Here is a 15,130-nt window from a genome sequence, read left to right as displayed (position 1 = left end):
ACAGTTCATCGCATGCCCAGACTCCGCAAAATACTTTCCCCAACAGCTGGTGTAGCAGACTCTCAAGTTGATGATTATTCATGATTAATAATAATCCACCAAAACCTCTCTTTTAGAATTGATCTCCAGAATAGAATCGTAACACGTATAGACGATCAGCGTGGTCGTGTGGGGTAATGGTACTCTGAACCGGATCTCTAACCTCAAGTTTCCATTAGAAACCGGTGATAATGCGTCTGCGTCCTCTCCAGGGTTGAGATTAAAGACAAACAGTGAGTATCCCTGGTTAAAATCAGTTCGGTCTATGCTCAGCGGAAGGTCTTTAAGATGACGGCCTGATGCAGAGAATATGTTGTAAAATTCTCTGACTGATATTCCTTGGTTGAATTGGGGCTGGAAAGCTTTGCCTGGGATCTGTTTGCCCTCCTGGCACAGAGCCAAGTACTCAACGTCCATATGTTTAAAATGAAAAGGTGACAAGTCCCTTCTTCCTGTGAAGGCCTCGTGATGAACCATTCCCAGAACTATATACTTTGGTATAGCCCCCAAAAATAGGTTCTCCTGAGTACATATTCTTGAGTTTTCAGGGATAGAATATGTTTTAACATTAACTCTGGAAAGTGGGTACAACGCATTTCCCCGCATTAAAGCAGAAGCGTGTCCTAAACGGACCGCGGGAGAAACCGATACTTTTTTCACAAAAAGAGAAGCCCCTAAAATTTTCAATCGAAAAGTTGAGTCACGGGCTCCCATCAGACAAAATGCATCGCTGGCTCTTGTTAATTTAATCCTTAAATCCACAGAATTAAGCAGCACCCTCTCACAGAAAAATATATCAGCATGGAGTGCCCCTAACAGGTGCACTTCTCTGGATTCAGCGGTGAATGAGGCCCTTTTATTTAAACCCTGGTTTGGGCCATTATTTACAACTATAGAGTCTATGGCTCCCGCAGTATCTTTGTAAAAAAGACCTGCGCTAAATTGGCTTCTCAGCGTATCTTGAGAGAAATTAAGTAAAGTTTCAATCACTGCCCTGTAAGGGTGGGTGGAACTCGACTGAGATATCAGCCGGTCTCCCAACGTGACGTCGCATTGGGAAAATATTGTGTTAAGAGGATAATTAATTAATCCCACAGCAGCATCATTAGCCAGGTTGCTACCATCGGCGTTGGTGATCTTGATGCGTAGATGAAGCAGGGTGTCGTTTAAGTCCAGATATTTCTCTCCTCCCGGGATCATAAATTCGATAGGACCGTTGTCCGTAAGAGCCGACAGCGGCAAAATTTCAGTGTAGGTCTTATCTTCTATAGATAGCTGAGTCATAGGGGCTGAAAATAAGTCTAACTCGGCTAAAGTGCATTCCGGTGATTTGTGATGCAAAAGAGCCATGTTTTATTGAAATATATCTTTGCTAGGAACAGAGTTCCTCGCTTTAGCCTTCCTTCTCCCGTTTGATTTCTTTCGCTTCAGTGCTCTACGTATTTGTAAGTTATGCGCACGCTCTCCCGGTGGGCGCGTCCTTGCTCTTCTTGACAGAACCATAATTCCTGACCCTTCTTGACCCTCTTTAGAACCAGATATTTTATTCATAGCTTTGCCTAGAACATCCGTGGCAATATTAGCGGCTGCTCTTTTTAAGTGAGGTTTAGCCAGGGCGAAACCTGATTTGACTAGGGGCGACACAAATCTGAATAATCTTGAGAATACCGCCCCTATACCTCTGCCGTACATCACCGGCGCCCCATAGAAACCAGGTAACGCGCCCCCTACCTGGTTATGGTAATAATGTACAAACCGGTGAGGATCATCTCTCAGATTTATTTGACTCATGTTACCCCTGATTTATACAGTTCTTCTCTTAAGGTAAATACTCTCTTTCACGCTGCGAGGGTGAGCCCGTATGAATGATCACCTTATCATCAACCGTATTTTATACGAATGTTTCTCATCAAAGTTCATACAGTTATTATCTCAGGCTTCCTCGTGACCTCACAGGTCGAAAATGCAATTTCACGATTGCCTTTCCATAGGTGAAATCTATCGGAACGTTCTGGTCTGATTTCAGTTCTATTTGAATAGATTCGATATGTTTCCGCGCCACAGGAAGATAATCGGGGGGATTAAAGGTTTGAGTGATCATATCACCGAATTTACCGTCCACTTTAACCGTACGCAGCAAAGGAGCATAACTATCCCCCACTATTTGCTGTTCGACCACGTCGCTGTAACAATAAATCATGTAAAATCCTGCTTGCATGTCCATTGGTTGAGAAGCTTTTCTATCAAAAGTTAACCATTTTCCAGGTTCCATGCCGAGCATGTAAGCAATCGGAGCATGAAAACGTATTTGATATTGTCCTCCTACTTGAAAGAATACTTTATTTACAAACGTGTAAATCGGTTCAAAGTAAATGTCAGATTTTATTGCTCTAAGGGCAGTTTCGATTTCTCCAACCAGATGTGTTGCGTTTTTGTAGTATCCGTGAGTAATACTTTCCCGAAACACCTTTTTCACTTTTCTATCCCTCCATTCAAAGTAAGCTGATTCTTCCGGGACATTATACCAGGTGTGGGGATAAGAAATCTCTGTCAAGGCAACTTGCCAGGAACCTTCTAAATTAATATGCTGTGCTAAATTCACACGAAAACTTGAAATGGTATTATCCTTAAAAACATTTAAACCCGCGTTTGAGGGTAAAGTAACGTAGAACCCTTCATCCTCTACCGAGCGCTCCATTATGTTGTGTCAGGTGTAAGATTTACTGCAGGTGTCTTTTATACATCTTGAAGGTCAGCCAGTCTGATCCAGCTGTTAAATTTCTGAGGCCAATTTTTCCACTGCACAAAAACCTGTTTAACCCCCCTTATGGTGCGTCGGTTTAATATCTTTTCCACTTGGTACATTTTATCTTTACACAGTTTCACTTTCTGAAGCTCCTCCTCGTAAAAAGAACCTTGAATAGGTTCGTTATCAAGATCTTTCAGTTTATACACAGGAGGGGATCGAAGTATGGTATCGGCCACTGTAAACACTTCATCCGTAAAACTCTGCTCATATTTTTTATCAAAAATGCCGCGTAATTTAGATAATCGAACCAGATCCCCGGGTTTAAGCTTAGGTTTGGCATTCTTGCGACGTGTGCTCGAGGACGTACCATACAGGTTCTGAAAGATTTGAAAGGCATTTTTTGAATTCACTTCCATAGGGGTAGTTTTAATACTTGCATGGTAGCTGTGATTGTAGCTTTTCACCAAGTCTTGCACAACATCGATGTAACGACGGGTATTATTAGCGGTGAAATATCTCCACATTCTTGTTTTTAACGTACGATTAAACCTTTCAATCACTGAGGCTTTTGTTTCGCTTGCTGTGGCAAAATGCTCAATGCCGTGCTTTTTCATTAAAGCTTTAAATTTTTTGTTAAAAAATTCTTTACCCGCATCTGTTTGCAATTTTTTAGGAGTCTGACTATCTTTGAAAATGGATGCAAAGGCTTTTACCACTTCATCTGCAGTCTTCCTCTTTAAAATTCGTACGTATGCTCTTTTAGAAAATATGTCAATGACTGTTAATAAGTAATTATAACCATCATTTTCCTCAGCCAAAGCTTGCATGTCGCAAAGGTCTGCTTGAAACTGTTTTAAAGGCCTCGTGACAAAAACTCTGTTTCTTGGGAAATTTATGCGTGCAGGTTTATGCAAAGTATAAGTGTCTTGTTCCGATAAAAAACCTTGTACTTTTTCCACCTTAATCTTCTTTCCCGTTTCATCCTCCAAACCTCTTCTCAATCTCTCTATTCCTCCTAAACTACCGGGATGTGACGGAGTGTAATATACCGTTTTCATTAACCTTTTCCCAGCCATCCTAGTGTCACCTGCTTTGATGGACGGATGATAAATAATGACAAAACCAGATCGTAGTACAAAGGATTTATTCTTGCTTTAATAGTAAGAAATCACAAACAGTACAATTATTTACTAGAAATTACAATTAAATGTTTTACCGATAATATGTGTATAAAGATATATTTAATGCTAGTCAATCAGTCATAAAACACAAGTAAAGGATAATGAATAAAATACTTAAACATGCTAAATAAGATGAAGAAAAGGATAATACTTAAACTAAATCTATAGAACTAGAAAAATACAAGTCAGAACAGAAGAGAGATTACTTTTCATTCTGAGTGTAACACTCTGAAACAGAACGAAGCTGGTTGAGTTTTTCATCAGTGGACATGCTTTGATACATGTCGTTAATTGCAGTCTGGATTCCGAATGCCGATTTCAGTTCGTGTAAAACCGTTTCTGCAATCATCTTCACTTTTGCATCCTCAACCTGTATGTGGCGCTGCTTCAGCAATTTCTGGACAGCCGGAATGAATCGTGGAGTCAGGAGTCGTTGTGTGATGCGATGAAAGTGGAGTTGGTAATATTCTTCCTCCGGTATTTCCAGGCACTGATGCTGTCGCTGGCTTGGGTGATCTGTTTTGCAGCCGTAGCAGGTTTCCTTGACATACTTGGCACAAATTAAACTGAATAGATGCAGTAAGGCTGTTTTTACACCACCAATCAGCGTGCTCGGTATCCATCCATCAATTTCATCTTCTTGATGAATTGGAGAAGGTGGAGGTTCGGAGTAGTCGGTTGCAGGCTCTCCAGAATCCTCTGCTGCCAGTGCTGGAGGTTGGGGGTAGGTGGTAGAAGGTTCCTCAGAGTCCTCTGCTGCTGCTGCTGCTGCTGCTGCTGTCGGAGGGATACCCTCTTCAGCTAGAGTACTCGGTATCAGAAATTTTGTAGGAGAGAGTGCTGGAGATGATGCTGATGAGGAAGAGTATAAAACAGGAGAAGGCGGGTAATATGGACCCATGTTGTAGCTTCCAGGAGACGGAGGAGTGAAGAGGCTCTCTGTAGAATAACTGGGCTCGCCCCAGTTTGATCCCCATAGTCCATAGCTCCTTACTTCTCCCATTCTAAAGGTCTGGTGTCAGAAGTCCCCGCAGCGCTCTCATTATATAAGGTAGAGGGAGGGCGGGTCCTCAGAAGAGGGTCGGGCCAGAAGAGGATGGTAGGACAGGAAATGTCAGAGTTTTCTTCACTGCCAAAATATCGAGCCAGCAGCGAGATTTTCGGAACAGTTCTGAAATCCGATCCCCGACTTCCGTCATTTTCTCAGACCAGGCCTCAAATGGGAGAGCCAGCATGGTTCTGAATACACCACAGTCCACATTGAAAGCCTCCAGCACAAACAGGTCTGGGGAATTCAGGCTCTCGCCCCTCCGTCTGCTCGCCCTTAAGGACCAGCGCCCTGATTCTGTAGTTTTCGTTTTCCACACTGCGCTGAAAAGAATTTGTCCCTTTCCAATTTCAGTATCGGTCGGGAAACACTGTCTTCTGGTTTTCTTTGCAGATCGAGGGCCGGCCTCATCTTCTCTTGTATTTTGCTCTAAGGCCAATTCCATATCTTCATTGGCGCGAGGAATTGCGAGCCTTAGCACTGCCCAGTCATTATAGGTGAGGCTGCATGTATTTGATATCGGTGAAAGCTCCTCATCCTTGTCCAGCTGGTATAGGTAAAGCTCTCCGATCTCGTAACGGAAAACATAACCCCATGACCCCCATAGACCATGAGGTTTTAAAGACCAGTCTGCCTTGAGGGATCCAAATACCGGGCTCTGCACACGACACAGATAAAATGTCGATTTCTTTGGGGCATCCGCTCCAAACCTGGAGTTGTCATAGATGGATATTGGGGTCTCGCATAGAAGAGACGTTCCGCCTGTCGGTATTTCTCTTTTATCAGCAGTGTTTGAGGTAGATGCATCAGGCGATGAAGGTGAGCTTGCAGGTTTATCCAGCACAGGGCATATATCCGGTTTCACAGCTATCGGGATCTCATATACGATATCAGGTTCTTCTTCTTCTTGTTCAGCAAGCAAGTATTTGTTTCTTTTCGGTGTTGACTTCATCATTTTAGCGAATGTCTTAGGGCTAGGTAACTTCGAATCCGTATCAATTGATGCAGAGGAGGTAGGTCCATTTTTCTCAACAGCAGGATGAACTCGTTTAGTTCCATTCATTGTAAAGTTCTTGAACAACTCTTACAAGTAGAGTGCTTGATTTTTCCCAACATTACTTATAGCAGAAACAGTAAAGGCCGAACCCCTTGTCTGTTTCTATTGGCTAATTCAAATCCATAGAGGTCAGAAGGCGTGGGAAAAACAGATCTGTGTGGGGGGATGGGTGGGAAAGGTGGGGGAGGGGTGGGAAAGGTGGGGGAGGGGTTTATACTTTACTTGTATTATTCTTACAACTCATACAGGTCTGAAGGCGTGGGAAAAACGGATCTGTCTGGGGGGGATGGGTGGGAAAGGTGGGGGAGGGGTGGGAAAGGTGGGGGAGGGGCATCCTGTGACCGGAAATCAAAATCTATTAGTCATCAATCAATCATCCATCAAACTCCGATTAAAATTTGACAGAAGGTGGCCTATAGAGTCTCTCTCAGGTAATTTGCTGTCATTTTTAAAGAATCCAATTTTATTTCTGTTCTTAGGTTTTCTTTTCTGTTCTTTTGCAGAAAAGAACATGGATATGTTTCTATGGAATGTTGAAATCTATGGAAAATTAAAATGTCAAAAAGAACGTAACTTCCAACTTAATGACAAAAATATTAGATCTAAAACAATATAACTGATATTTTTAGTGTTATGAATAATACATTTACCACAGGAAAAAAAACTGCTTGGACCAGCATTTATTGTTAAATTTATATTTAAAGCATTAGTTGGCTTTTTATTATTTTAAGCCAGAGTTAACAGTCATTGTTGCAAATCCAGTACTATATACCTATAGCATTTATATGGATCAAACATGCTATAATCTGTAGATTATAGCATTTAGCTTATTCACATTTACAGCCCCCAAATTTTAACATTTATTAGAGAGAGAGGAGAGGACAAGCTTAAAAGGTTTCAGCATTATTATTACAACAGCAGCATTATAAAAACTACTAGAATTCAGTTACGGCTTTTAATTTTGTTGTCCCCTCCGCCCCAGTTTTTGCAACTTTTCTTTTTACAACTTTGTTGAGGCACCGCTGGTGCTGTAAAGCACTGTAAGGAAAACTTTTCCAAATCAGTTTCTTTCTATATAAAACTTATTAAACTTTAGCAAAAACTGTGGGGCTGTGTGTAATTTTTGGTAAAACGTTAATCAGTGTGAGTAGAGTAACCAGACAATTTTATCAAGTAAAAATAACAATAATAAAAATAATTTAATAATAATTAAAATGAGATATTATTACTTATTATTAACATGTTATATATTATTAATTTATAATTATTATTTAATAATATCATAGTAATACAATTATTCAAGTAAAAGTACAACATAGCAAAAATACTCCTAAAATTACATGTTTTCCAAAAGATTACTCAAGTAAATGTAACTGAGTAAATGTAACTAGTTACTGTCCACCTCTAGCAATAAAACCTCTAAGTTCTGCTTGCCTGGGAATCTAAAAGGCCCAATCAAAGTCTACCATCAGCTCATCAGGTAAATGGAAACCCCTCGTTTGAGATAAGAAAGGCTAAATATGGGAGGAAAAGAAGATATTACCAGCATTTAAAAGTTTAAAATTGTTGCTCAAAAGCATACCCCAACATTCACTGGATCTACTGAGAATTTAAAGAAACCCTAAAACTGGATGTGAAACAAGTTTCCAGCCAAAACCAAACTGAGTTCTCAGCCAGCGACTTCACAGCACAGGAAGGCATTGGATGTTTTGTTGATGACTCAGCAATACCAGGACTAGACTAAACTCTCTGACCGTGTCCGTCTCAAGATGGACTCTGTGGATGCAGTGTAACAGATGACAGACAGCAACCTGAACAGGGAAGTATTCACAGGGGGAGAAGCCAATCAAATGGTAAACCAGAGCAGCTTTCAGTGGATCTTTATCAGTAAGTCTCCTTTATGAATGCCGGGGGTGAAAATATTCAAATCGAACCGTCACATTACAGGCCTCATGTTGCGCTGATCGGAGGTGTAAAGTAGATTTCACAGCAAAGCTTCAGGTGGGTGGGGATGAAGGAGTTTTCCACTCACCGGACGTCATTTTGCGGTGGAGGCTTCGTCTGTCGGACCAGGTTCACTGTCCTCGCTTGAATCGGCTTCTCCTCCCTGAAACAGACAAATTTTGGAAAAATGGTTAGAGGGCCGATGTAAAATATGCAACATTTGGTAAAGAACCTAAGCTTTTAAAGAAAACGAATGTTTTCTTTAAAAAAAAAAAAACATCCTAAAGACATGAGGGGTTCTTCTGATTGCCCATAAATGTCCAAGTTAAAACTTTTTGACACCTGCAAGCATTATTTTATGCCTAAATGAGTACAAATTTTAAAAACCAGCGTTTGCTTAGCCCATATGTTTTCTCTTCAGCTCAAACATGGATATGGAAAGTTTGATTTGGTTTCCCCATTTAACAACTTTTCAACTGTGCTGAAATATCAACAGATAACTTTGTGTAAATGTACTTTTCATTTAGTGAGCAAACAGTCTTTTCTATGTTGGCAATAAGCCGTTTATCTTTATTCACCTCTCAGTTTTTATCCATATTGATACATTAACAGCCCGACTCTGAACCCTCTCAATGTGGAATAACATCAGCTCTGTTTCCACCTTTCCCAAGCTGATGAAGATCCTCATCAGCTAAATTGGGGCCATGAAGTTTGTCCAAAAAATATTTTTCTGAAATTGAAAAACAAAAAGATTTGAATCTGAAAAAAATGAACTGAAAAATAATATTGAAACAGGAAAAAATGTCAAACTAAATTTCAACATGAAATAAAAAATGTAAAACTGAAAAAAAAGTTTAAAGCTACTTATCAGATTCAAGTTTTTCCATTTTCAGTTATTTGTTTAAGTTTGAAAAAAACTTTTTTTCAAACTTAAGGCCCCAATTTAGCTCCATAAGCAACAAACTTTTTTCTGTGAAGATATTTTTCTGCTTTTTCTGATCAAACCAGAAAAAGCACACACAATACTGTTTGTATATTGCTAACAAAGCAGCTCTTCACCTTTAACCTTTCATCCATAATTAGATGCTTGTAAGCATCACTCCTTTTCTATGACATCTTTTTAACTTGTACCTGTTTAAGATCGCACAAAATGCAAGCCTGCCTCTTCCAAGTTTTCCAACAAAGTTTTTCTTGCCACTTCTTCAACGGTTCGAATCATGCTTCAAACTTTCATTTACTCTCTTTGATCTTATCGCACAGCTCGGACGCTTTCAGGTGTTGATGACAGGCCTCAGACAACAATCACATGATCTCAATATGTCCAGTGACACATTCACGGCGTGTTTCAAAACTCCCTCATCAATAAACATGAGCAGCGCGCTCTGATTAGTCTGATCACAGAGGGAACTCAGGAGAGATTTCCCTGCCAACACCCACGCTGTCTAAAACGGAAGACGTGTCTTTTCATTGTCAGCACTGTGGGTACCCCACTCACTCGTTATGAAACAATCTGAGCAACTTTAGACATAGCAAAGGATTCTGTTCTGGGATTTTATACGGAGCTAATAAACTACTGATTACAGGTCAGTTTCACTGGTTTGTTTATGAAAAACACTCACTGTGCTACCAATAAAACATCTCTGTTCCTCACAGAGATGAGATGGTCAGCGCACAGGTCACTTTGAACAAAGCCATGTGCAGCATGTCCATTAAAATATTTCACATATGTCATACCATGTGCAATGCTAACACACATATTTGATGCTTACTGTGGGACAGAAGCAGCTACACTGCAAAAACACAAAATTTTACCAAGTATTTTTGGTCTAGCGTATTGTGCAAATATCTTAGCACACTTGAAATAAAGCAAACTGACTTACAAGTAATTTATCAGAAATAAATATGAACTTGTTTCATATTTAAGTTAATCATTCCTTCATATTGATGAAAAAATGCAAGTTCCACTGGCAGATTATTTCACTTATAACTAGGGGAAAATGAAATAATCTTACATTAAAACAAGAACTTTTACATCAGTAGGAATTACTGACTTAAAGTTGACTACTGTTACCCAGGTAAACCTTAAAAGCAGAGTTTGGTTTTAGCATGAATGCCACCAGAGAGAGCACTTCTTATCTACTTTCTATGATTTCACAAATAGTATAAAGATTTAATAAATCTTAAAATCAAGATAAAATATCTGTTTAGGTTTGCCAATGTAGGTATTTTTGATTTTGAACTAGAGCAGGTAAAATGCAGTTTTATCAACTATACATCTGATATGTAAAGCCATATTTTTATGGTGTTTTGTTGCAAGTACATGTTCCGCGCCCTGACGTAACAGTGTCCTGAGCTGTGAGCCATAGCAGCCAGACAGAAAGTTTCCAGTAGCAGCTCAGGACAGAGATAGATGTAAAGTCGGCCATGTTGGAACACCAATCCGTTGTCGTTCATTGACAGACCAAAGACCAGCAGGTTTCTCCGTCCAGGCTGATGCCAGGCACCATGAGAGCTTTAAACGTCCGTTGTGGGTGAAGACTGGTTCTCACTGCCCACTGTGTTCTGATCAAATTTTGATTTATTGTTCACATGATAAGTCTCAAATAATGATGTGTTAAAAACTCCTAAAGCTGCCCATATGGTCAGGATAATTTTTGCTATTTTTCTCCACTGTAATAAATATAAATAAATATGATAAAATGCAGTTACTGTGAGCATTTTATTGACATGAATCACACTTCTCTATGTGACTGGTGACCAAAGGAAGTATTTTAAAAATAGAGCAGTATTTGTGTTTGCAAGGCAACAATTGCTCTGTCATACAGTTACCTAAAAAAGAAGTAACAGTTCTTATCGTGACTTTTATCGCTATCATAGTACTACCACAAAATATTGTGATAAAACTTTAGATGATCCCCATCTAAAGTCCACCCTTACTGGCATCTAACCTACACAAACAGGGGAAAGGTGTTTGCCAGATTATGGTTTGATATATGGACAGATGAAAGGCCAAGCGTATTATAATAACGGTTCTTTGTCAGATAATGAAACGTAAAGGTTGTATCTTTTCCTCGTAAAAAACCCCGGTGAGAGACTGGAAAGCTTTAGAAAACCAGAGATCAATTCAGGAAACACCATCACTATGAACTGAGCTGAAAGTAAGGCCAGCTGTTCCATTTAAGATCATTTCTTCGGTTCCCTCTATCAACATGAAATTACTTTTTTCTCTCTCTAGAAAGCAAAGTGTGAGCATCGTGTCTGAACTCTGGCAGATGTGGCAGATTCAAGAACCTCACTAAACCGTCCAGTCAAAAAGCAGCTCTGGCTAGTGTGTGCAAAAAGACAAACTATAGCACCTTCTATCTTTATCTAACTGCACTAGTTATCAAACAGCTAGCCACAGAGATTTTTTATGTAGAATGCACCAACTTATCTCAGAGAGCACACGGCTGTGTGACGTAGCCGAAGCCCTCTATAGTAAGCTAGCCCCACATTTTATGTAATAAAAACTGACCAAGTGTAGTGTAAACTCTGCCTCTCTGCATCACAGCCCACGCTACCATACAGCTAGTGTATTTGGCATGCATGTTTTAGCAAACCAGTGCACCCTTTCTGTTCACACATACATCACTTCCTCTCGATGATCCCCATCTAAAGAGTGGTGACAGCAAACAGTGGAGGCACTAATGTGGGTTAGGACATGACGGCCTGCCTTATTTTCAGCTGCTGCGCTATGACACGACTACATTTAATGTATTAGTTGCAGTGATGCAGAGCTACTTAGAGCGAGAGCTATGTATTGGACATTTCCTTCTTTAGATGCAATGAATCGATCTTCCGTTCCAGTGCTGGGCCATCAGTCCGTACAGTGGGCTTAAAATAGAACAGGGACGTAGAGCTGGAGGAGCGCCTCACTAAGGTGGGTCGTTCTAGCTTTCTATCTGCTCATCTCTGCATGCAGCTTCTATGCAGACTGTGCAGAAACACTGAGCTTCAAGTTGATGGATTTTCTAATCCTGGAGGATACGGTGGTATGGCTGCAACTCTGCACATCAACTGTAAACCCTCAGTCTTCCCTACATGCATTTTTTTGTAGTGTAAAAATAAAAGCAGATTCCACTGGTACCTTTTGAACCGCTGCTAACAGCCGACTGCTTCTGTAACAGCCTGTGAGATGTCTATTGCAACAGCATTGGCCTACATACGGTGCACAAGGCTGGGAAAGGCTCAGCCGCACCCCAGAGCTGAGAACAGCAGCTGTTGAGATGGATGCTGCACAGATAAAACCCAGCAGAGGGAAGATTTTACTTTTACTGTTCTTCACTCTAGCTGCAGCATCTACGGCTGAGAAATATGACAGGTATTGTTCATTTACTCGCTGCCTGACTCAGACACAAACTGTGCATGTAGAGGTGCAGATTAGAAAATTTGCTCCTCTTTTGAAATCTGTGGAGTAGTTACAGAGCGTCAGCCTCTGCTCTGTTTCCCAGCAGTCACTGGGAGTACATGAGGACCTGATTTCATCCTTCTGCCCCATGCACGGTTCCTCCTGCGCAGAGCTCCAGCCTATAAGAGCCTGTGAGTCAGTGAGTTCTGTGTGGAGTTTCCAGCAGGACGCACACACTCACACCCCCACACGCACACATGCGTGGAAAGATCCAGTGTGGAAGTCCTAATGAAACATTCAGTCTAAAGAGATCTGAGGTGCTGGACTTCTCCAAAAATGACATTAACACACACACACACCCCTTCACACACTGATTTTTTTCCTCTTTTCCCTCCCTTACTTTAACATGGCCTCATCCTTAGCTTCCTCCTCCCGCTGCCGAGCCAGCACAGACATGATGATGTCTCTCTCCTCCGCCGTCAGATGGCTGAGGTCCGGCTCCGGGATGGCCGGAGCGGCGGGTGGGCGCGGGCCGCCCCGAGGGCCCACCGAGGCGAACATCTTCCCTGCCACCACCACCACCACCTTCCTTCACTCCCGGCTCCTCTTCCTTCTCCTCCTTCCTCTCCTCCCTCCTGTCGGATCACGGATGAAAAACCCGCTGGAGGAGCCCACGTATCACGACATGGCCAACTGATGGAGCGGCGGTCGGAGCGGCTGATGTGGAGTTCCCATGGCGGTGGCGGGGGCGCCCGGGGTGGTGTTAGCTGCGGTGGCTGTGGCCTTAGCGCTTCGGTTCCCGTTGCCGTTTTCAGCCTCTCCTCCCTCTTGCTGCTCCGCTGTCTTCTCCCCCCACCCCCTCCCACCGCCCACCCGCCCGCCTCTCCCCTCCACCACCTCCGTTTTACGGTGAGCCCATATCTCCGGCGGTCAGTCGGGACGCTGGCGCACGGGAAAGAGGACCTCGTTTCCGTCCTTGTGGCCAGGCAGAGGGGGAGGAGGGCTCCCTGAAGACGGCTCTCTCCGGTCGGCGCGCTCGGCTGGCTCCTGTGGCTGAGGGGCGAGGCGGTAACTTCTTGTTTTCCAGCTCCGCCGCCGCCGCTGCTGCTGCTGCTGCTGCTGATGCTGCTGTCAGGGAGACGGAACCGTCAATGGGACCGCAGCCCCTCAAGCGCGCTCACTTGCCGTGCGGCGGGAGCGAGCAGCCCTCATTTGAGAATGGGGGCTCCACTCGCCGTCAGGATGCGCGCTCTCGGCGGTCCTTAGCGCGCGCACACACACACACACACACCCCCACACACACACCCACACACACCCGTGTGTGGGCGTGTGTGTGTGTGTACATATATACACATACATACTTTTAAGTACAATTCAACAACCTGGATGTCCATGTGACAATATTTTATTAACATTTATTTAAAAAAAAACAAAACAACTACTGTATTGTTTTTACCTCTAAAATATATATTTCTCAAATATCAATTGTTACAGCTAATCGTGGATCCATTTAAGTAAATTTAAAGCAAGTACACTCTGCGGTCGGAGTCCCGTTCGGAAGTGCGGTCGGAAATGCCCCGAACGGGACTCCGACCGCAGAGTGTACTTGCTTTAAATTTACTTAAATGGATCCACGATTAGCTGTAACAATTGATATTTGAGAAATATATATTTTAGAGGTAAAAACAATACAGTAGGGTTTTTTTTATTTGAAATAAAGGTCGGAGCCGTGGTCTGAGATGCGGGGAGCCGCGTTCGGAAATTCGGATCAACTGACAAAACAGTTGGATTTTTATTTTGCAGATTTTGGTTCAGCTGCTAAATAAAAGCTGGAGAGTTTATATTTTGGAAACCAGTGTAGAGTCTGAAAACATGTTATATATTTAAAACTCAATAATACATCCAGGCTGAAGCCTTTGTGCTATGAGTGACCTACACATTCAACAGACTCAGGCTGCCATATACAGATAAACACCACAGCTGGGAGGCCCAACATATACAAACAGTGGTGCCAAAGCACGTTGACACGTGGCAAGAGGAAGATGAAATCGAACCTACGCCCTTCCTATTACAAGACAACAACGCTACTCTCAGAATCTTGACTTTTGGATCCCACAGAGGAATGTTATTGACAACCTCAAAATATACTTCAGTTTTTCTGATTCAGCTCAATTCTTCCTCTAAAACCAGGTTCTGAGTCTCTGATGTCAGCAATTATAAATCACTGCAATTAGTAAACATGATTTGATTTTAAAATAATTGGACATAATTTATTCTCCTTGTTAATTTATCATTTCTCTTTCATACATTTTATTCATTGTTAGCTTTCAGTGCCTGCGATGGACTGGTGACCTGTCCAGGGTGAACCCCGCCTCTCGTCTGATGACAGCTGGAGCTGGGCCCCACCGGCCCCCCTCACCACCCTGCAGGGATCAATGTGTTCAGATCATGGATGGAAAGATTTTATGGTAGATTGTCTCCCTTAAGACCTCACTGAAAACAGCTTCATAGTTGATGCCTCAACATCAACTGATTCTATGATATTGCTGACTATTTTTTCTACTTCTAACATAAACAGGTAAAGAAGTAACCTAGAAATGTTTCCCCACCCCAGGCATCCGGTCCCAATCATCATCGGTTCCGATGATGTCACATGCATAGCGAGTCCGCTACGTCTTAAAATTGTAAGTCAGACTTTTTTCTTTGCCATTTGTCTGTACTCTTT

The 15,130-nt window shown here is 42.1% G+C and overlaps 1 protein-coding gene across 22 annotated transcripts in view; it reads right to left on the bottom strand.

The window, feature by feature from the left end:
• Nucleotides 1–13,714, bottom strand: part of rims1a (regulating synaptic membrane exocytosis 1a) — a 98,213-nt gene extending 84,499 nt beyond the window's left edge. For all 22 annotated transcript variants that reach the window (XM_032552989.1, XM_032552994.1, XM_032552995.1 and 19 more), the window contains exons 1-2: nt 12,806–13,714; nt 8,107–8,181 (exon numbers count right to left, since the gene is read on the bottom strand). In XM_032552989.1, coding sequence (XP_032408880.1) covers nt 8,107–8,181; nt 12,806–12,966 — 236 coding nt within the window. In that variant the 5' untranslated portion in view covers nt 12,967–13,714. The remainder of the gene's footprint in view (nt 1–8,106; nt 8,182–12,805) is intronic.
• Nucleotides 13,715–15,130: the final 1,416 nt, after the last annotated feature.

This window comes from Xiphophorus hellerii, chromosome 22, assembly GCF_003331165.1.
Source record: "Xiphophorus hellerii strain 12219 chromosome 22, Xiphophorus_hellerii-4.1, whole genome shotgun sequence".
Taxonomy (NCBI): domain Eukaryota; kingdom Metazoa; phylum Chordata; class Actinopteri; order Cyprinodontiformes; family Poeciliidae; genus Xiphophorus; species Xiphophorus hellerii.
The sequence above is the reverse complement of the archived record's forward strand: the minus strand, read 5'-3'. Positions and strand labels throughout refer to the sequence as shown.